The sequence below is a fragment of the Peromyscus leucopus genome, chromosome 11, assembly GCF_004664715.2.
Source record: "Peromyscus leucopus breed LL Stock chromosome 11, UCI_PerLeu_2.1, whole genome shotgun sequence".
In the NCBI taxonomy this organism is placed as follows: domain Eukaryota; kingdom Metazoa; phylum Chordata; class Mammalia; order Rodentia; family Cricetidae; genus Peromyscus; species Peromyscus leucopus.
Window position 1 is genome coordinate 7,962,086 of NC_051072.1, and position 21,758 is coordinate 7,983,843.

Consider the following 21,758-nt stretch of genomic DNA (forward strand, 5'->3'; position numbering starts at 1 on the left):
AAGTCCCTGAACACCTACAGGGAGGGCCTTTCAGAGTTGAGAGAAAGCAGGGGAAGGCACTGATTGTCATCCCTCGTGATCTTGCTTTAGGGCAAAGGTACCATGCTTCCCACACGTGGCTGCCCATGTTAATGCGTTAGAGCACTCAACTTCCTGACAAGGCTTCATGATCCTTACCAGAACCCAAGCACCACTTCCAGTTCCCAAGAGTTGGCAAGGAAAATGAAGCCATGAGCCATCAACCCCTCAGCACTTAGGACAGGGCGGCTTGTCTGTCCCATCTCTTGTGACAAAGGGAGGGGACTAATCAGCTCTTTCCTTTCCCGACAGTGCCAATGTTTGTTACATCTGAGGTGAACCGTCAAGACCTCTTCTTGTTTCGACAAGTCCACTAAATCTAGGTTTGTAATTCCTCTGTCCCTGTGTTCATTTTATAATGAAATCTGTATCTCAAAGCCTTTCTTAGCACAAACAAGTAGGTTCCTAAAAGCTGGTTTCCCAAGAATCTCCAAATGAAAAGAATAGGACTATTTACAATCTGTTCTGTTTACCCTGATATGGGGAGAAACGTATCACCAGTGAGTGATCCAAGCTACACCAGAAACGCAGAATGTACACCAGAGAATCCGATCCTTACAGTAGAACCTTGCCTTTTCTTAGAATGTAAGTACGTTTTGGATCCCCTCTCCTTCTCTAAGGGTGGCGTCTCTAAGTTTTATGGCACAATTTTAAGATGCCCCACTGGTAAATGTGTTTGTTTTCGAACTGAAGCACTTAGACATCCGACTAGCTCAGAGTGAGATGTCATGTTCTGAGTCAGGATTTGTACATCGATGCCTCTGTTCTGTTTCCGTGGTTAGCAAGGGGCCCCCTCCTCACGGTAATTACTGTGTGATGCTCATTAACATCATGTGTGTGGGAATCTGCCCAGCTCTGGGAGCACCAGCCTCCATCCCGGAAACACTTGCACGTTGAGGATGAGCATGCAAAAAAACCTTCACAACTCACTGTTGCCAGGCAGAAGGAACATTCTGGGCTTTGATTCTTTCCATCACCTTTTTCCAGGTTAGGCACAACTGCAGCCCTCCCTCTCCAGGCAAAGGATCTGTTGCAGTCTGGCAATGCCTCTTTGAGACACTACCACAGGACACCATGCCAAATCTCCAATAGACCTGGCTGGTATTTACCCAGTGAGTGAAGATTACTCCCGGGGCATGCCAACTCTACAAAAAATAATGCTCAAGTAGAAAAATGGGTGTGGCTTGATCTGGATGATTCCCAGAGCCTCCTTTAAAGGTTGTTGTTTCATCTGTATCCCCCCCACCCCCCAGGAGAGGAGCTAATTGATCCATGAGAAGCCAAGCACAGCAACTGTCCTCCTAGCCACCATGTTCCTCATGTGTCTCCAGGGACAGCTGGGACATTCCTGCCCCCTGCCTGTTTCCCAACTTCAGCATCAGAACACTGTGTGACCTAGATGTACTCCAGGCATTGCCACATCCGGGGTTTGCCCCTTGCCTTTCTCAGGCTGGGATCCTGAGACAGCAGGTGTCTGGGGAGGGAGGTCACTGAAGACACCAGGAGAGTAAAGAAAGATTAGAGTGAGGACGGATGGACAAGAGCTTCTGCGACTGGGAAAGAACGTACATTCTAAAAGTGTGTGTTGTGTGTGTGTGTGTGTAGGGGGGGTCTGTGGAGACAGATGGCCTTGCTCAGGTCCTCCCTACCATCAAGTCACTATATGAGGCACTCCCGTCCAGACCAAAAAGCCTGAGGACAATATTCTCTCATGAAATCATTTTTATTTTTCCCCATAGGTTTTCTGGTGAAGTCACAAATAACTGCTGAAAAACATAAGCAGAGTTTAAAGACTCAAAAACCCTTCCTCTGGTTTCCCCTCCCCACAGGCTCTTGTTACATCCAAAGAATTTAGGCTGCAGCAGGGCCACCCAAACACAGAAAACTAAAATACCCAGATTTTAATTGAAATAGAAGTTTGGTGGCAAAGAAAACACCAATTTTCAGGGCAACCTCTCTGCTCTAAATGTTAGCACTCTACCTTTTCCAACACAAAAATGAGGCACTGTATTCAAAATCCCCACCCTTTACTGATCTTGAGAACTCCTTTTTGTCCTCTAGTCCTAAGTTGAAAAATCAGTTGACTAAAACACTTAATGCTCTCTAAATTTATGCACACTCCATATTAGATTTTTTTTTGGACACAAAACGCATTTGTGTAACACACCAAATGGCATTCTGTCACCCAGGCCATGAGGACCAAGCGGAAAAAGCTGCCTGGGGTCTGAGCCCTACCCTGGCTCCTGCAGCTGGTGCCTGAGGACACAATGAAACCATGGAGGGAGGGTGGCCCCACGAGAGATTGAGGATGAAGGATTAGAAGGGAAAGATACGGTTATGCCATCAAGAGGAAGAACATTCAAAAGTGCTTTCCAATACCCTCCTTACTCTCTAGAAGGGACACATAATGTTTCTAGAGAGCACTTTGGTATCTATGGGGGGAACCGGAACCAATACTTGAAGAGAGGAAGAGATGGTTGTACTTGTATTATTCACTCAGGAAAACCTTCAACCTCTTGAGCTGGACATAGGAATGAGAAAGTTCACAGTGCCAATAAGATGAAACCAAGCCCATGTAGAGGAGAAATGTGCATGTTGGGACCCTGAACCACCTCTGTGGATTCTCATAGCCTCATGAGATGCACTGTGTTGGCATCCTGGCTTCCCTGAGAATCCATAAACTTCATTAGCCCTTCAGACCTACAGGATCCATGTCCAAGAATGAACTACTCAAGCCATACATATTTGGGGGAAAAAGTTATACTCACTCGCATGTAGATGAACAGACTTTGGTGCAGAAGAAATTTGGGCACCCAGTGTTGAGGGTGAGAGGCCTTGGGAGCAATCCCTTGAGAGATGGCTATATTTCTCACTCAATGCAGTCTGTGGCATAACACTAACACGCACATGGGTTTTAACAATTGTACAAAGGGTCAAGACAAGGTGGGCTAAACGCATCCCCTGGAGTCCCATTCGAAACAGGAAGAACACAAACCATCCAGACTAGACAGACCCTCCAGGACCCATTTCAGAGCTGTTTGGGGAGCTGGAGAGCAGATGACTGACTCTACACCCATACAACTGAGCCACCATCTAGTGAGGGGTGGCTTCTCATGTTCTGTCTGCCATTGGGATGTACACAAGGATTAGACCACAGTGAATGACATCTGAACTCAGTCATGACCTATTTAATGTAGCTTAAGAATGTGTGTCACTTATTATTATTATTATTTAGTACTTTCATGAATTTAACAATGGTCCTTCACATGATTATGGCAGACACTAAGGTCAGAAATTAATACATGGGACCTCATGAAACTGAAAAGCTTCTGTAAGGCAAAGGGCAATGTCATCTGAAAAAGCAGCAACCTACAGAATGGGATTTTTTTTTTTTAACCAACTCCACATCCAATAGAGGACTAATATACAAAATATATAAAGAACTCAAGAAACCAGATATCAAAAATAACCAAAAAATACAATTTTAAAATGGGGTGCAGATCTAAGCATAATATTCTCAATAGAGGAAACTCAAATGACCAAGAAACACTTTGAATCTTTAGTAAAGGGCAGAATGTTAGTTCCCTCCAAGCTGGGGCTCTTGAGCCATTCATTAATACAACGAGATGGGAGTGACACTGTGCCAGTTTCTGGGCCCAGGTCTTAAGGAAATGGCAGTTGATACTTTCTAACTTCCAATCTCCTCCTTCCCTATTCAGAAAAACCATAGTGCATGTCCTGGCTCATTTATAAATGGCACAATTAATTTCAATAATGACAAGAAGATATGGGCAAATCCAATGGATAGGATATTCTAGCAGGCATTTTAAAAACATTTTCAAATTGTTTAGATGCCACTAGAAAGTACTTATAAGTGAAAATCAATATAGAAATATACATGTGTGTATGTATACGTACCATATGCTTATCATAACTTTGTCAAGAAATTCATCAAAGAAGGGTAATATCATATCTCATACATATGTATAATATAGTTATATCAGGGTACTGAGGTTACAGCTGATCTTTTTTGCTTTATTCTTCCTTTTCTACAATAACATTTTTATATCCCCCAAACAAATAGCTAAAGCATCCTTCAGTAGAACATCTTCAGTGGGAAAACTTCTTTTGAAATACATTCATGATAGTAGTAAATGAGACTGGTCCTTCAAGAAAAGATCCCTGCCCCCATGCATTCCACACAACCTTGGTAAACACATCATAAAGAGGTGAAAAAAATGGAATGTATTTTGATACTAATTTGCCATAAAGAGTCAAAAGGCCTGTGGTGCCAAAAAGGTGGACAGCCCACCCAATTAGGCCCTTGCTCTGTGGCCTTTGGTATTATACACTAGAGACCTTCATCATATTTTAGTGATGGCAACAAAGACCTCATCACTATTTACTGATAGACTAGAAATCAGCTTCACCAGGCCGGGAATGCCAGAAATCTGCTGGGGCGCTGCAGGGTTCAGGAAGCACATTGCTGCTTAAGCTCTGGCCCACAAAACAAACTCCCCTGCAATAAGGACAGATTGTATTGTTCTACATGTTCTTAATCAGGTTCAAATATTAGCCCAGCTGGGTCAAAGGAGGATTTCAAGAGTGATAAATATTTTCCATGATTGTATGGGAGAACGGAGGAAGATAAATCATTAATTCCTTCAACCAAACTTGATAAACGTCCGAGGTGGCTTCAGGATACAGAACAGAGAAGATGTAGCCTTGTTAAAACTAATGCTGACTCTGATGTTGGCCCACGGTACATGGGAGCTGGCCTGCGCAGACTCACGAGAGCCACTGTGGTAATTCTTTAACTCATTTTTCAGGGACCTGGTAAGAATGGAAGCATTCACACACACCACAGGAATCAGCAAAGGCCAAAAGATTTGGGGGCTCCTTTCCCCAGAGACACTGTTGCCTATGTGGCAACATCACTCCCACCCAGGCCAAACAGGGGTTCTTCACGGGCCTCTCCCGTCATCTGCAGGGTGCTCAGAACCCCTTCTCTGACTAGGTGGGTGAGCGTCACTGACTCCACCTGTCAGCACTGACTTCCAAAGGCAGTCATGAAAGGCAGCACGAATACACTCAGGCGTAAATGGGTTCTCTCATAGGAATCCACCTCAACCGCAGGGCGAAGTACACTAACTGGCTGTGAGGCACCTGGTCTCACGTCTGTGTTAGGGCTTGGATTTTTAAAAAATGGAATTCTCAATGGATAGGCCTCATCTGTGATTATAAAAGCATACCTAAAATCCTGCCAGTCTGAACTATTATAACAATGGAAACTCAAGAATATATTTTAATAAATTTCTTTTCATCTCCCAAAACTAAAATTCAATGCAATCGCTAACAACATGTTCACACTAATTAGTTCATATAAAAGTATTTAAAAGAGCCTTGCATTTCCTAAATACAACAACCTTTCAAAAACCCAGAAACACTAGACAACACTAATCTGAAAACCCCAAGTCTGGAATGCTCTAAAATCTGGAACTTCCTCAGGGCTGACATGATACCACAAGTGAAAACTCTCATCCCAGACTTCTTGGTCACAATGCAAGCACACTAAAAAACGGTCTAGGAAATTAAATTTTAGCATGCATAAAACATAAGTGGGTTTCATGCTTAGACATGGATCCCATCCCCAAGATAGCTAATTACAGATATGCAAATATGCCAAAATATAGAGAAGGGACAGAAGACCCTGAAACCCAAGACTGCAGGCTGCATGAACTTCAGAGAAGTGATGTAACCGCTCCACCACTCCAGAGCAGAGAACTACAGAAAGATCTGGAAACACAAACTGAACTCACAACTCTAGAGTCTCGGTGGCCTTTGCAAACAAACTTGTACATCTTTACTAGACTGCAAACAGAGGAAGAGCAGTGTCCCAGAGGCCAGAACTGCCACATTTCCCCTGCAAAGACACCTGAGCTTCAGCACATACCCCAGGTCTTCTCTCACGTTACCACTTTAAACTGTTTCCTTAGCCCTATGACCTGAAGAGCTCTTGCTTGCTGATTGTTTTACCCTGGGCCATTTTCCCCACTCAGACTGCTTGCTCTAAGATAGCAGGATCTGCACCTACCAACCCATCACCTGGTACAGCGACTAGTCAAGAGTCAGAGCTCAACAAATGTCTACTGTGTGAACAGCTAAATGTGCAAAGATAATTACCCAGTCAAAGCGCTCTCACGACAAGACACACTAAAATCATCAAATGAGTTTCGTGTTTAGACGGGTCCCCTCCTCCTGCCCCAGGCCCATCTCCTTCCATGTCATCTAGAAGAGGAGATGAATGATTCACCCACACCCCCTACACCCATCCAACCAGGGTACCTCACAGGGCCAGCTGAGCTCCTACTCCAAGGCAGGAACCAAATGAGGTCAGATAAGGAACCACCTGGCCTCAGGCTACCACATAAGCTTTCCCGTGTGCCTGGAGCTAGTCTACTTTCCTGGTTTTCCCCCTTCTTCGTTGGCATCCAGTACTTCTTGCTTAGATATCTATCTACCTTCTGGGACCTGCTTCAAAAAGATTTTCTTGCTCTTCCCCCTCAGATCTTGCCCTTGAAACTGGCTGTGATTCTTCCAGTGTTCTTACTAACTGGTTTACTACTGGATAAAGAGGTGGATTTCAAATGGGACCAGGAGCCACTGGACTGTAAGTCATCTAGCAGAGGGTTCCTGTGATGCCTGAGGCCCACATCCCAGTACAGGACAGGCACCCCGATCATGTGGGCTTCACTGGTTTGGGAGTTTTGTTTTTTGTTTTATTTATTTGGTTTCATCAAAGACCAAACTCTTATTTAGCTCTCTGGCAGTTACAGAGCAATCCAGGACATCAAATTCCAAAATGAGACTCAAGTAACATAATCAGCCTTGATGTGAGATTCAATTAGGAACTGCTGCAATGAAGTTCAGAGAACATGTCTGTCAGCAGATTCGTGACTTAGAATAGTTATTTCTCTTTTAGACATGGCACCAAAGGACTTATCCAAAGGCGTGTAATCTCAAATTTAGCAGGAGGAAAATTCTCTCCCAATTATGAATATATTATTTCTAGCCTAGCTTCAATCTTTCCCCCATTTCTACATAGAGGAAGGAAAAACAAGTTCCTGAGACAAAGCAAAGACTAAAACCTACCAAGTGTTGGGAGTGAAAGTTACCTCATCAGAATTAGAAAGGAGAGACAGGAATGTGGTACCTCACAAGAGCAAGTAAGCTTTCACTCACAATACAATATATTATTACAGTCCGTGAGGACAATGGTAATTATCGTGTATATATTTATGTGTATGCAGACACATGCTCCTTTTCACCTGTTTATTTTCTTATTAGTGAAACTCTCAGAGAAAAAGCTGACGTTTGCTCAGCTCACATCATAAATAGTTCAAGATATTCCTTATCAGCAATTAGTTACTATTTAATTGAATTCTGATAATGCGGCTTCTCATGAGAGCAGCCCTCAGTTCAGTCCATTTGTGCCAAGCCGATCTCCTTGAACTGTCGGGTGATAAGGATTCCTGGGCCCCTGGTGTAAAATGGCTTATCAATGCATTCCATTGCCAAGCATTTGTTTACAATGCCTAGCTACCCAAAACTCTACTCAGGGAGCTGGTGGGGATGCCTAGGTGGTAGAGAAAAGGGAAAGCCTTGCTTTCAGGAATGTTCAGATGTCTGGGAAAATAAATGCATGCCACCCATGGACCAACCTGTCAACCGGTGCAGACATTTAAATGTCTCCTAAAATGTTCTCTGAGTTAGTTCATTAATCCACAGACAGAGCCACACTCTGTTACAAAGGACATTTTTAGGTGCTACACTTAGTCTTATTTTATGTAGTTAGTTGTTCAACATAATACCAATCTGTTTCTTTTTCACTGAACAGGATTTGGGGAAGACAGAAACCGGAAAACTACAGACACATGCAGCCTTTAAGGAAACCACCACAGCTGGTTACACAGCCCCACACAAACCAACCCCTTCGCTCCGGTTTCCAGAAACAGTCTGAGGGGCTCTTCTTCCTAGAGACTTCTCTTTCTTTGGCAATAAGATGATCCATGACCCCTTTCTTTGTTTCACAATTTTCTTTCTACTTCTTCATATCCACAATTTGGTGACTTCAATTGGAAACCCAATGGGGACATCTAGCCGATTCACATACTGTCTGTCTGGGTGGGATGGGAGACTGCATAGGTGTAGCTGTGCTCAAGCCCGTGTGGACTACCTACCTACCTGCATCCTTGCCCTCCTGGTACCCACTTCTTAGCAGCAAGAGAGCAAAGAAAACATTCACAGCCATGTACCACATGGCAGGGAGCTGATCGAATTTTCAAAATGTATAGTTTTAAGAAGTGTTTAAATTGATAAATTGGCCTAAGAGTCAACTCTTACTGTCAAATCTTTAAAACATAAACTTACAAAAAAAAAATTGTGAGCTTAGTTTTTGACCACAATCATCTCAAGTCAAAGAGAAACATCAAAAACTTCAAACAGACTCACATCGTACTTGGGGAAAGGAGTTTTTAAAAGTCCCAGGCCATTATTTCCCTATTCGAGGAAAAACAAACACTTCTTTGCAGGTATTTCTAAGCTTCTATTGCTAATGTTGTCTCTCTTCTGTTGGCGTCTGCCACAGAAAATTTCCTAGAATTATAATCTTCATTTAAACACATTTAAACTTGTCAGAATACATTTAGATGAATGAACAAGAATGAAACAGACTCCAGAAAAATGAAACGCCAGAGTTACCTTCTGCCTGGTCCACAGTCGTTGCCTTCAGACATTACTGCCCTTGAAGAATAACTGCCCCTGCTTAACACAGCGAAGACAGCCAGAGAACGTTGTCTTTCTTTTCCACAACGATGCGGACTCCCCAGCAGGCAGGGGAATTCTTCTCTTTCTGGAGAAAAACCGCTCCTACTCTACTCAGAAAGTCGGTGTTTACAAACTTCCAAAGTGCCTGCCTCCTGCCTTGAATGAAGCAGAGCGGTGGCCTATTATGACAGCCCCTTGCTAAAAATAAAGAGGTCACCTCTCACTCCCCGAGACACCGTGACAGGCAGCTGGGCAGGAGCGCTGCCGCCCGAGGGCCTCGCATTTTCCCTGAAGTCGTGTGAGAAGGTGTCACCAGGGATGACTTCACCAGGCCACCTGCCTGCCCTCTTTCCTCTTTTTTTTTTTTTTTCCTGGCAAGATCTCTAGGCACCTACCAAAGGTGGAGTGGCCACAGGCAGGTTGAAACCTCACTCCAGCTATCAGATCTCCGTCTTTGAGTCACAGGGAGAGCAGAGGCAGGGGATTGGGGGGGGGGGGTGAAGACGGGACAGGACAGGGCTGTCCCAGCAATAGAGTGGGAGGTTTGTTTGCATAATACCTGCCACTCAGCAAAAAGTCTCTTAATCAAAATAGAGGAAAACAAAACAAAACAAAAAAAACCCGCACAAAGCCATGGGGCAATCAGTTGTGACCGACACTGCTTTGCAAGAAGGGCTCTCTCCGGATCACCTAGGTCTCCTGACTCGCAGTAAGCATGCACATGAATAGAAGCCTGTGTGTCCCTGGGATCAAAAGTCTCCCTCCCTCCCTCCCCACAGCTTCACATGGCCGGGTGGTGGCTCTGGAGACTTTACGCTTCAGCTCCTAGCTGCCCTTTCTCAACCCCTGCTCCCTTCATGGTGCCTTGTTTCCAAAATGCCAGGAGACTCATTTAATACCGCCCAATAAAAACTTGGGAGTTAAAAACTTTAATCCATTTTCTTTTCCTATTTTCTGAATAAGAACATAAGGGAAGACTCAAAGCAAGATCTAATAATTTTTTAAAAATGATAATTTTTTTCTTTAAAAGAATGTGAATGTGCCACTTGTTATATTAGCTGTCTTTTATGTGGTATTATTTTACATGATATCTTTGTTTAAAATTGGTTGTCCAGACCACTGAGGAATTGAAAAGTTAGAAAATTTAAAATAATTATCAGCTTTCTTATGGAAAATGTTGGTCATTTTGCAATGTATGAATGCTACACTTTAAAACACATATACTGAAATGGCACAGTATTTCACACAAAACATTGTGCTTTAGAGACTTCGAGCCTAAGGTCTGAAGTACATATACCTAAGATGGGTTTATAGACTCAAAATGCACAACTTATATTTCTAAATAAGGCATACTTTATGAGTCTGCATGTCATCCTTGCACAGGGCCATGCCAATCTTCTCTGTATTATTCCAACTTTAATATATGCCCTGCCAAAGTGAGCACTCACAAATATTAACTTACAAGCAAACTCACATTCAGAGTTCAGTAGATCAAAGCAGAGTAGCCTCCAATGCTAAAACAACGTGTTTGTTACATCACTAGACACGGCAGCTTTTGTTTGTTTGTTTGGTTGGTTGGTTGGTTGGTTGGTTGGTTTTGAGACAGGGTTTCTCTGTGTGGCTTTACGCCTTTCCTGGAGCTCACTTGGTAGCCCAGACTGGCCTCGAACTCACAAAGATCCGCCTGCCTCTGTCTCCCAAGTGCTGGGATTAAAGGCGTGCGCCACCACTGCCCGGCAACACAGCAGCTTTTTAAGTACTGAGAAGTTGAAACGCTGAAAACAGCACCCATGACGTCATCACTTGCACTGACCTGAGACAGCACCCAGGCTAATCCTACTGTCTCCCACTCACTCCCGACCAGTCCAGCACCTTCCTTTTCCTCTCTCCAAGCTCCCATCTCTTTCTTAATTAGCTAAAGGAACCTCAGCTTCTGGTTACCACCGATCTGAAGGCACACCCCCGAAGTGTCTCTCAGTTCTAAAAGAATTCACCGACAAATGTTACAACAGAGTGTCAGCGACCACCATGAAATAGTGAGTAACACCACTTTGGAGTGCTCAGCCCTTCGTGCATTTCCAAATTCTTGCTTCAGCTGAGTTCCCCATGAGGTATTTTTGTGGCACTTTGTAAAATCCACAAGAATAAGGATGGAAAATAAGGCCAGCACAATCAACAAGTCCCAAAGTGTAGCTACCTGGCCGGTGACTATTGCTACTGAGGCTCTGTATGCCACTTCTTTACCTAAATGTCATCTTCTGCCCTGGGAACTAGGCACTATGGGTCCCCTCACTGTTGTCGACCTGAAAATGTAGTGGACAATCAGAACTTAAATCTACCCAAGGAAGCTCTCGCCAAGATCTTCAGATGTTATCATAGCCTCAAAAAGTTAGATGGCGTGCTGGTTGGAGGTCAGTAGCCTCCAGGTTGGAGTGCTCTTTTCTTGCCTCTAGCCCAAGATCCAGAAGAGCCATCACATCAGGCAAAAGCTCATGTCTGAGACACTCTGAGGTTTTAGATTTTCCTCTGTTCACATGTTCCCCAAATGTGTGTGCATTTACTTTTAGTTATGTACTTTATTTTCCTTTACCATTCCATACAGTCTCCAGTAAAACAGTTTTATATTGTTGCCATACCCTCGACAGCAGCTTTGAGGGAAGCTCAGGCTCCACCAGGGATAACAGGACAGACCCTGCTCCCTTCTCTTGGAGGTTAAAAAGTGGTCTGAGCAATGGGAGGCAAAAAGCTGATGCTCTTGTAGGGAAGGGTGTTCTCATATTCCCTTCCAGCTTCACCAGGCAGCAGAAACCTGGGTTAGTCACATGCATGGCCTTCCAGGATAAAAACTAGATTGCTCAGCGTGTCTGAGGGAAGCGAGGCTGTGTGCTTACGTCCTGACTGAGAGGGTGTCAGCAAAGCATCGGGCAGCTCTCAGGGACTCACTTTAAAGGACATCTGGCACATCCCAGTATATACCTTCTACCTCCTGCTGGAGAGAATTCAGGCTTGCTAGCTGGATCTCCAGAAGCCACTTTCGGCAAGACCTGACTGTGTGCAACAGAGAGAAAACATGGCCGAGTGAGTCCCCATGATAAAGCAGCTGCCTAGGCTGGGGGACACTGTGAGCCGTCAACAGCCATGGATAACATTTTACTGTTTTAGAAATTCCAAGTTAGACAGGAAAAAAAATGTTTAATGCCACTGTTCTTTTGAGATACCATTAGCGTAGTCTCACCTTGCCCATGGTTTTGTTTTCTAGGTTTTCAGTTACCCACAACCAACCATAGTCGAAAATTCCAATGGGAAGTCCTAGGAATCAACGAGTCATCAATTTAGATCCTAAATCATCCTGTGTCATCCTGCTTTATCTGTCCTGGCTCTCTTTTTACCCCAGCATGGGGATCATTTTATTTCCCAGTACCAACATATATGTTACCTGCCCATTAGTTACTTAATAAACATCTCCAGTTATCAGATAGACTATCAAAGTAATTGTAGTGCTCATATCCAAGTGACCATTATTGAACCTTATAAGAATGGCCCCAAAGCGGCCCCCAACTGCATCAGGCCCCCTGAACGGGTGAGACAGTCATTTGGCTTGATCTGTTTGGGAGGCAGCTGTGTGTTGGTGCCGGGTCCTGGGCTTGTTGCATGAGTTGGCTGTTTGAATCCTGGGACATATGCAGGGACACTTGGCTCGGTCTGGGAGGGGGGGACTGGTCCTGGCTGGACTGAGTCTACCAGGTCGATCCCGGTCCTCGGGGGAGACCTTGATCTGGAGGAGGTGGGAATGGGGGGTGGGATGGGGGAGGGGGAGGGGGGGAGAATGGGAGAACAGGGGAATCTGTGGCTATTATGTTGAACTAAATGATGTTGTAAAATAAATTTACTTAAAAAAAAAAGAATGGCCCCAAAGCATAAGGTGCGTCCTTTAAAATGCTAAGGTGAAAGTTCTTGATTTAGTAACATTTTGAAAACTGTGCTAAGGTTGCTAGGATCTGCAGGGCATTATAAATCTCTACTGCGCCTGCTTCAGAAATGAAGCTTTATCATAGGTATGCATGGGTGTTTTTCAAAAGCTGTGCATATAGGGCTCAGTGTTATGTATGGATTCAGACATCCACTGTGGTCTTGGAATGTATCCCCTGTGGATGAGGAGGGACCAGTCATCCCAAACCTAATCCCAACTAAACTATTTCCCTAAAAGTATGAGTAATGGCCATCAAAATAAAGCATAAAAACAAAACCAAGCAAACAAACAAAAATCTCCATTAAAACTAAGACCAAAAGTGAGGCAGATATTCCTCAAGCCATACTGTGTGGGAGGAAAGACCAGACATGCCTTCCTTCCCGGTCCTCACAAAGCCGGCCAGGCTGTAAACATGTATGAAACATGTCAAAAATATCATTTGAAAAGAACAGTATGGGGCAAGATGATACAATGGTACTACTTTAGGTATCTCTTCCTTTTTTTTTTTATAAAGCCTCTAATGCTACCACAGGGGCCCCACCCTAATTAATTCATCAACTTTGAAGTGCCTCCCAGGGGCCTCACCTCCAAATATTAGCAGCCTATGAGTTTGCATATTGAGTGTTCCCTGAACATGAATCTCTTTCTTGGGAGCACATTCGAAACTCAGCACTTACCCTCTGAGCGATTTTCTGTCCATCAATCGTCACCCCACAGGACTATCCTTCTACTTGGCTATACGTTCCCACTCTCTCTCACTGCAAAGCTAAACCCAGTTTCTCCCTTCGGCTGCAAAACCCCTTACACATTGGTCTCCTGAATCATCTGCCTTTTCCACTCTCTGACATGTCAGAATGAGTTTTTCTCCAGCAGACGTTGTCCCTGAGGACAACAGAACAGGTATGACCTAGTAGCTGAGAACACAGACTTTGCCTTTGAAAGAACTTGGCGGATTCTCCACAAACTCCTGCTTGTGGGCTTCTGGGTGTGACTGAAGTACTGTCAAGGGGCAAGCATTTTGTGCTGAGAAAATGGTCAATGCGCTCCTGCTGTTTTTATTAGAATTGACTTTGTGGGTCCAGGACTGATGGATTGGCTGGTTAACCCCAGACTACCATTTAGTCAGTTGTTCTGGGAGACCTTCTAAACTCTTAAGAGTCTAGAGGAACATTAACCTAAATCCCTGGTAATACCACCACATTCAAATCTAGGTACTCTATGTGGCTCCAAAGGGAAGAAGCCTTCCTCATACATTGCAAGCCTGATTATCCTCAAAGCCACATCTCAGGTTAGGATATTAGGGGCTGAAGCTGCTCCCAGAAGCTGTGGGTGGCTTTCAATGTCTGTGTGCTCACGGTGCCGGCCCAAGTCTACAGGGCACTGAAACCAAACAAGAAAGGCTAGCTTAAGGAGGTAATTTCTGAAGAGCATCATTCAGCGCCAACTCAGGCAGCTGCTGGGGACCAGCATGCCGCAGAGAGGCAGAGGCAGGTCCTTCCAGCTGGGCTAGGGCAGGGTGTCCTGGGATGTTTGTGGCTGAGTTAGGGGAGGCCCATTCTACTTCAGAGGCCCTATCTGGGCCCTCCTCACAGTGCCCTCGGTGGTCGGCATCCCTGTGAGCGCTAAGCACACCAGAGGTGTGGCCTGGCTCCGTAGCTGGCCCTCAGGCAGCTGGATCTCCAGGGGATTTTCAGGGATTTTCTTGTAGGTAGAAATCTGAACAGGTGTAGCTAAAGGACTCTCTATAATCCACAAGTCCTCAGGGCCAAGGCTCCTAGCCCTTTCCCTGGGACTCGGAGGAAGTTCTGGAAGCCTGGCTTGGATGGGAGCCTTTCTGCCTCAAGTCTGTCAGTCAGAAGCCTTCTGGATCTTTCTGTTGTTTCCTCATTGGTCCATGCCAGAGCTCTCCAGGGTCATTTCAGAGCTTTTAATACCTTCGAGGTTTTATCCCCTCAGACTCCTCAGATCTGCTCTCCCTGGCACAGCAGACCGGACCCCTCAGCCAGGGCCTCCTTAGGTGAGCACGGTCCTCCAGGCCCTTCGGCATTCTCTCTGCATTCCCTTTCTTGGAGGGAATACCCTGTGATGTGTATCTCTATCTGGGCTTCCCCTAGAGCACACACCTGAGAACAAACAAACACTACCCATCACCTGTCTCCTTCTCTTTTCCTGCTCCCACCCCTGCCATGGACCTCTGCCCTGCACTCTCTCAAACGTATGGCCCTTTCCATCAACTGTTATTGTACACACACACACACACACACACACACACACACACACACACACACTCCTAAATATATAATACAACCTCTTCAGTCCACATAATGTTACACACACCTATGTATATATACATACTCATACATACATACATACATACATACATACACACACATACATACGACTTCAGGGATGACTACTTGGTATTGGATAACTAATTGGTCTGCTCCTCCCTGGAGAAAACTTCTGCTCTCAGCACTTCTTAGTTGCCTGTAGTTCTTTGTCTAGGGTTGAGGTCCATGGCACTCCCTAAGCTCCGGTGGCAGGAACTGTGTTGTAGATGTATCAGCTGGGACTGGGAATCACGTCATTGCTTATATTAGCATTAGGTGCCACAAAATGCACAAGACTGCGCCATTGACAGTGCTGTCCACTGGCCACCCATGGCCCCTAAACACTTGAAATATAGCTCATCTAAATTGAGATGTGCTGTAAATACACACGCTGGTTTGTTTGTGAGACTAAATGGGTAACAGAATGTCAAACACCTCATCAGTAATTGTTATATGGATGGCACACTGAAAGAGTTACTTTGACTATACTAGCTAATTACAGTTATAGAAAGTAGTTTCACCTTTTTCTTTCTTTACCTTTTAAAAGTATGTCTACTATAGATGACATTATTGGATTCTATTGGACCTGATCAAGGGCTTTAATTAGCTACCAAAATTGGTCCAAAGAGAACATAAAACAAAAGTTCGGGGGGGTGGGGGCTGAAAAGATGGCTCAGCATTTAAGAGCACATGCTGCTCTTGCAGAGGACCTGGGTTCAAGTCCCAGCACCCCCATGGCAGCTCACAGCCATCTGTAAATTAAGTTCTAGGGATCCAACACCCTCTTCTGGCCTCTGAAGGCACTGCACACACATGGTGCACAGACATGCATACAGGCAAACCATCCACACATATAAAATAGAAATAAAAAGGTTTAAAGGTGCAGTACTAACACAACCTTAGCAACAGTTTCAACAACATTTCTAGAATTGCTTTTAGTCAGAAGGGACAGAGTAGAGGTTACAAGAGGTACCAACGGGGTGAGACAGAACAGTCCACAGGACATTTCCTCCCTCCATAGCTAGACTCAGAGGGAAAGAGTGACCCTTCTCTCCATGCCCATACTCCACTGGTGTCAATACAGAAGTCATTTTCCACAAAGGCTCAGAGTATACAGTATACATCTGGCAACAGTAGAATGAGAGAGGATGCCAGTATTAAGGCCAGCATACTTCTGGAGCAAAGTGAAAGAGAACATCTCTTTGGGAAAAAAAAACAAAACAAAACAAAACAAAAAAAAAAAAAAAGCAAATTAAACCAAACGATCCAAACTGACATGTATACATGGCACAAACAATACCACTCAATCCTGTCACTCTGCTGGGTAGTCAAGTGTGCCACGCAGGTGCCTCTCTCCTGCTCTGTGGTTGGTGGGGTCACACTGAGACCCACCCTGGGTTAGTGGCTTTGAGGACAACAACACCAAGTTCTTTTTCTCTTGAGTGCGATGCTATGCCAAATCTTAATGCAGAAAAGATACAGCAATGGCAGAGGTAAGACGTGCTCACGAGGTCCCAACAGAGACTGGGGCTCACGTAAACTACACGGCCTCCGACTAAGGGTATCGTGACACAGGTCCTTGTGTAGCTACATGCCAGGTATAGGAATGAGAAGAGTGGATCACCCTGGCTAGACAGTGAAGAAGAGAAAACAGAACCTTTCCCCTCTGTCTTTTCTCAGAATTACACCAGACTCAACCCGGAGAAACTATCTTTTCTGGAAGTGTCACACAGGAGAGTTTTCCTCAAAAGTCCTTTCCAGCTAAAAATAGCAGCTCTGTAAAAACCAGCACATCAACCTTTCCCACATCTGAGGCTCTGTCTGCTTCCTATCTGTTTTCTAGAAATATCCCTGCTTTGGGTATGTCTGAAACTCCTGTATTAGAAGCTTAACCTCCAGTTAAGAAAGTGGGGCTTAATGAATGGTTCCCGGGTCCTGAGGATGGATGAATTTAATGAATGGATCAGTTTAATGAATGAATCAGTCTCCCTACGGCAGAGCTGGGTGAGTTATCACAAGAGTGGGCTGCAGTGGACATCCTGACTTTCCATTAGGTGTCACTAATTTTTGAATCGTGGTACTTAGCAGTTAGTGCCCATTTGAAGAGGAGAAGGGAAATGTACAGTCATTTCGTCCACTGGCATGACTCCACGGAGGTTGGCAGGTGCAATGGTGGATGAGAAGAGCAGCAGGAAGTGCAGGGAACTCTGAGGAGTAGCCTCGGGAAATGTGCCAAGGAAGAGGCGGCATTCTGGCAAGAGCTCAGGGAAGAAGCAGGAAGACAACAGGCGCTCCCCACCTTGGCAATCACATCACCCCACCGCACGGATGTCTCTGCTGTGTCCAGCCACCGTTTCCTAACCTTGAACTTGTTCTCTGCAAATGTTGCTCTCTTGTGGGTGTGGGCTGATGACCTGGGATTAGCCTTGCTCCTTCCTCCAGCCACACACTCTTCTATGTCCTCTACCCTGCCCACATGAAAGCTCCCATGAAATTCCCACAAGAATTCAGATACTTGGGCAGTCTAATTCCTCAGGGGTCAAATTACCCAGCAGAGTTCGTCTGTCCTCCATGGGCCTCAGCTGCTCCTGCTTGCTTGCTCACTCACACACGGCTCTCCTCTATGGCAGCCTGTGGATTTGAGTGGTACAGCTCCTTAACAGAGAAACCCTAGTTCCAAGGAATTCAGAACCAACAGCCATAGCCATGAGCGAACTCTGGCAAGCCTCACCGCCCTGTGCAAGCATAAGGTGATGGCAACTTTCCAAGGCCGCAAGGGGTGGAGACAGAGGTCTTTGAGGGCAGGGGAGACAGGCATGACTCGATGGGGGCAGTGCTCAGTTCAAAACAAAGTTCATCTCTGGAGTTTAAAAACACAGTCTACCACGGGGACAATTATATATAAGTACCTGTTTAATGAGGGGTTATGAAATGACTTCTGTGATATGCTGATCTTCCTTATTACATTTTGCTTATGTGAGTGTTAAAACCTTTTCCTCGAATGAAGAACAACCGATAAGATGTTTCTTGGCTATACATTTACACGGCTCTTTTGCAAGAAAGTCAAGCTGAGCTGAAGGTCATTGGCCACACAACTATGATAGCTCATTTTTTTTTCACTGTCACGTTGAAGCTGTGGGTCGGGGAGACAGAAAGCTTCCTCCAAGTCTCTCCTTGTCCTCTGCTATGTGGCAAAGCAGTGGCCTAGGCCAGGTAAGCTCTACCTGTGACCCAGCCTTGGCCTCAGATGCCAGATATCCTCAGACACTGAAGGAACTTCCTCAGGACCTAGGGTTTGGGAAACCAAACTACTGGCCACCATCCTCCAGCCTCTGGGTCTTCTTGAAGAAGAAACGGCTGCTTCAGAAAGGTTTGCTACAAGGAAGGCTGGGTGTCATGCTGATCTTAAGGAGTGGGAAAAAGACTTTCACTTAAGGGCTCTCCTCACTGCTTCTCCTCAATGTGTGACACCAATTACCTAAAAGACTGCTCTTTACTTACAGCTTTCACTGCCTGCTAATAAGCCATGTATCTTAGTCACCTGGCTCACCTCAAGTTCCCACTAACAGGACACCTTGGATGGATCCCTTATGTGGCTATGTTCTATCAGACTAGGCACAAAAACCCCTTTGTCCCAGCCCTGCAGTAACAGAATAGATGACACTGGGTGTCTTAGTGAGTTAGGGTTACTATTGCTGCCATGAAACACAATGACCAAAAGCAACTGGGGGAAGAAAGGGTGTATTTGCCTCACACTTCCACACCATAGTCCATGATTAAAGGAAGTCAGGACAGGAACTCAAACAGGGCAGGAACCTGGAGACAGGAGCTGATACAGAGGCCATGGAGGGGTGCTGCTTACTGGCTTGCTCTCTATGGCTTGTTCAGCCTGCTTTCTTATAGAATGCAAGACCACCAGCCCAGGGATGGCACCACCCACGATGGGCTGGGCCCTCCCCCATCAATCACGAATTAAGAAAATGCCTTACAACTCAATCTTATGGAGGCATTTTGTCAATGGAAGTTCCTTCCTCTCAGATGACTTTAGCTTGTATCAAGTTGACATGAAACTAGCCAGCATACTGGGTAAATCATAAAGTATGATGTTTTATTTCATATGTTTCAGAAGGCTGGGAAGTTCAAAGTCAAGGCACCTGCTTCTGACAAGGCTTGCCTGACTGTCTCATCCCTTGGTAGAAGGCAGAAAAGCAGGAGGACACATCCAAGAGAAAGGGGTGGAACTCACCTTTTCATCAGCACACCACTGCCACAGCAACTAACAACTCAAGACATGAGCACCTATCCTCTCATGAGGCAGAGCCCACCCAGCCTGGTCACCCCTAAAGATCTCTTCTTCCAACACTGACTTTGGAGGTTAAATTTCCAACAAAGGAACTCGGGACACATTCCAATCACAATGCTCTTAATGAGGCACAAAGTCAGAGTTAAACAACCCCAAACGTTCAATCTTGATAAACTGAGTGCAGCAGTCCCCAGTAGTGCGGATTCATGATTTCTGACCACATGCTAGCACCTTGGAAGGATGGGTTCCAGGATGCAGCATCCGCGCCTTGGGAGCGCACACAAACCTGTTTTGTTATCATGTCTATGTTGAATCACTTTGGGTTTGACAGAACATCCATAAAGACTAGCACACAGACGGCTACAAGCCGTGCCAGTTTCCTACATATTCAAAATATGTCAAAACCAAAGGCCAACATTGGTTCATCACCATGAGCTGAACTCCAGATTCCTTTTGCATCTCAATGGTTTTCTCACTAACCTTTTTTTCCCTTCCAAGATCCCATTCAGGGCAGCACACTGCATTCAAGCATTTAATCCACTTAGTCACTCTGGCAGGGTTGAGGAGAATTGCTGGGCTGGGGTCTCTCATGGGTTTTCCTTTCTTTTCTTTCTTTTGGTTTTTGTTTGTTTCATTTTGTTTGGTTCTTTGGATTGTTTGTTTGTTTGTTTGTTTGTTTGTTTTGAGACAGCGTTTCTCTGTGTAGCCTTTGGCTAGCCTGGAACTCACAGAGATCCGCCTACCTCTGCCTTCCCAGTGCTAGGATTAAAGGCGTGCGCCACCACCTTTTGAGAACTTCTGGGATATTCTGTAGACAGCTTTCTGTCTGGATTTGTCTGCTATTTTTCTCAGCATTAGACCGAGAGTCAGCAAGAAGTGGAGTGCTTCAGGTCACAGGGTGTTCAAAGGGCCCACATGACTTACCACTGAGAATGTTGACTGGATGACTTGGCTAAAGTCGTGTTTTCAGACAGGCACAGTGTAAACTTGCCTCTTTCCCCCCCCCCCTCCATACTCTGATCCAATCTACACTCAAAGAAAGAGTGACGGGGCACAAGGGACCAAAGTCTTAACTCCTAAGCAAGGGAGGATTGGCACATCCTGAGGACTCCTCTCCCCGTTTCCTGAACGACTCACTTATGAACCTTGTGCTCTGGTCTTGACTGTACATTATTTTAATATCGTGGTTCCAATTGTCCCAGCCACAAACGTAGTTTTGCCTCCCCTGTCTGACCTCATCCTTTAACCTCACAGAGCTGGAGGCCACCCCTGTGGCTGTCACTCCTGCCCACTTGGCACTGTTCCTCTCAACAGGTGAGAGAAACGCTGAGTTCCCTCCACAATGAATGACCCCGTCTCCTTCCGGCCCAGGGTCACCACCAACCAAGAGACAACACGAGGAGCCAGAAGCCATATGAGAGTGACACAGCTGGGCAGCAAATACCTGCACCCCACACATACATGCATCCCTATGAATGCATGTGATGTAGGGTGACAGGCAAGGCATATGAGCAGTGTCCACGGAACTGGGCCACGTGAATTCTTTCCAATGGACTCTTCTGAAGCCAAGAATGACAAGCTGTCCTTTTTCCCCAACTCGACAAAGTTTCCAACATCTAATACACCGAGTCCTGATTCCCTTGCCATGTGGGTCATCGGCCTGTACCTTCCATGTTTCTCTTCTCTGAAGAGTATCAGACGAAGACCATGGTTTAAAAATAGAGCAAAACTTGGCTGCATTGCATGCACCTACTTTTAGTACCAAACCATGGCAACCTCACACACAGTTCCTGAGAAGTTTGCACACGGGGTTCCCGCCGACAGACTTTGCCTCCAACCTTACCCCTAACCAACATGAATATTTTCTACTCGACTTGACTTGACATTACTTTTTTTTTTTTCTCATGAGACAAAAATCACAAACCATAGTAAAAATTTCCAAGTGCAACGGCCTGCTTCGGACTCTCCTGCTCCAGCTTCTCTGGCCAAGGGAGCAGTTAGAATGTAAGTATCACCTCCACCCTAAATAGAAGTTAAAAGCAAAGGGACACGCTGTGTCAGACGGTTCAAGAGAGGCCAGAAACAACCTGAGTCCCCATCACGTGCAAGCAAGGACATCATGTTTACCCTGTCTGGAAGGGGGACGGCTGTCCCTTCTCCCCACGGCAGTGCAGCTGGCCTGCTGTGAGAGAACAGACAAGAAGTCCCTGTCAACAGGGACGAGCAGCCTTTCCCGAGTTCTTTGAGATCG

The 21,758-nt window shown here is 45.3% G+C and overlaps 1 protein-coding gene and 1 non-coding gene across 3 annotated transcripts in view; both read right to left on the reverse strand.

Moving 5' to 3' along the window:
- Positions 1-21,758, reverse strand: part of Retreg1 (reticulophagy regulator 1) — a 134,540-nt gene that overhangs the window by 23,197 nt on the left and 89,585 nt on the right. The window contains exon 1 of one of the 2 annotated variants that reach the window (XM_028868175.2): positions 8,839-9,239. The exons of the other annotated variant lie outside the window; for it this stretch is intronic. Within the exon in view, the coding sequence (XP_028724008.1) occupies positions 8,839-8,873 (35 nt within the window). The 5' untranslated portion in view covers positions 8,874-9,239. Of the gene's footprint in view, positions 1-8,838; positions 9,240-21,758 lie in introns of those variants that run through there. 2 annotated transcript variants of the gene reach the window in all.
- Positions 10,243-10,346, reverse strand: LOC114692462. The gene has a single exon (XR_003734418.1). It is a non-coding gene; the product is annotated as a U6 spliceosomal RNA (small nuclear RNA).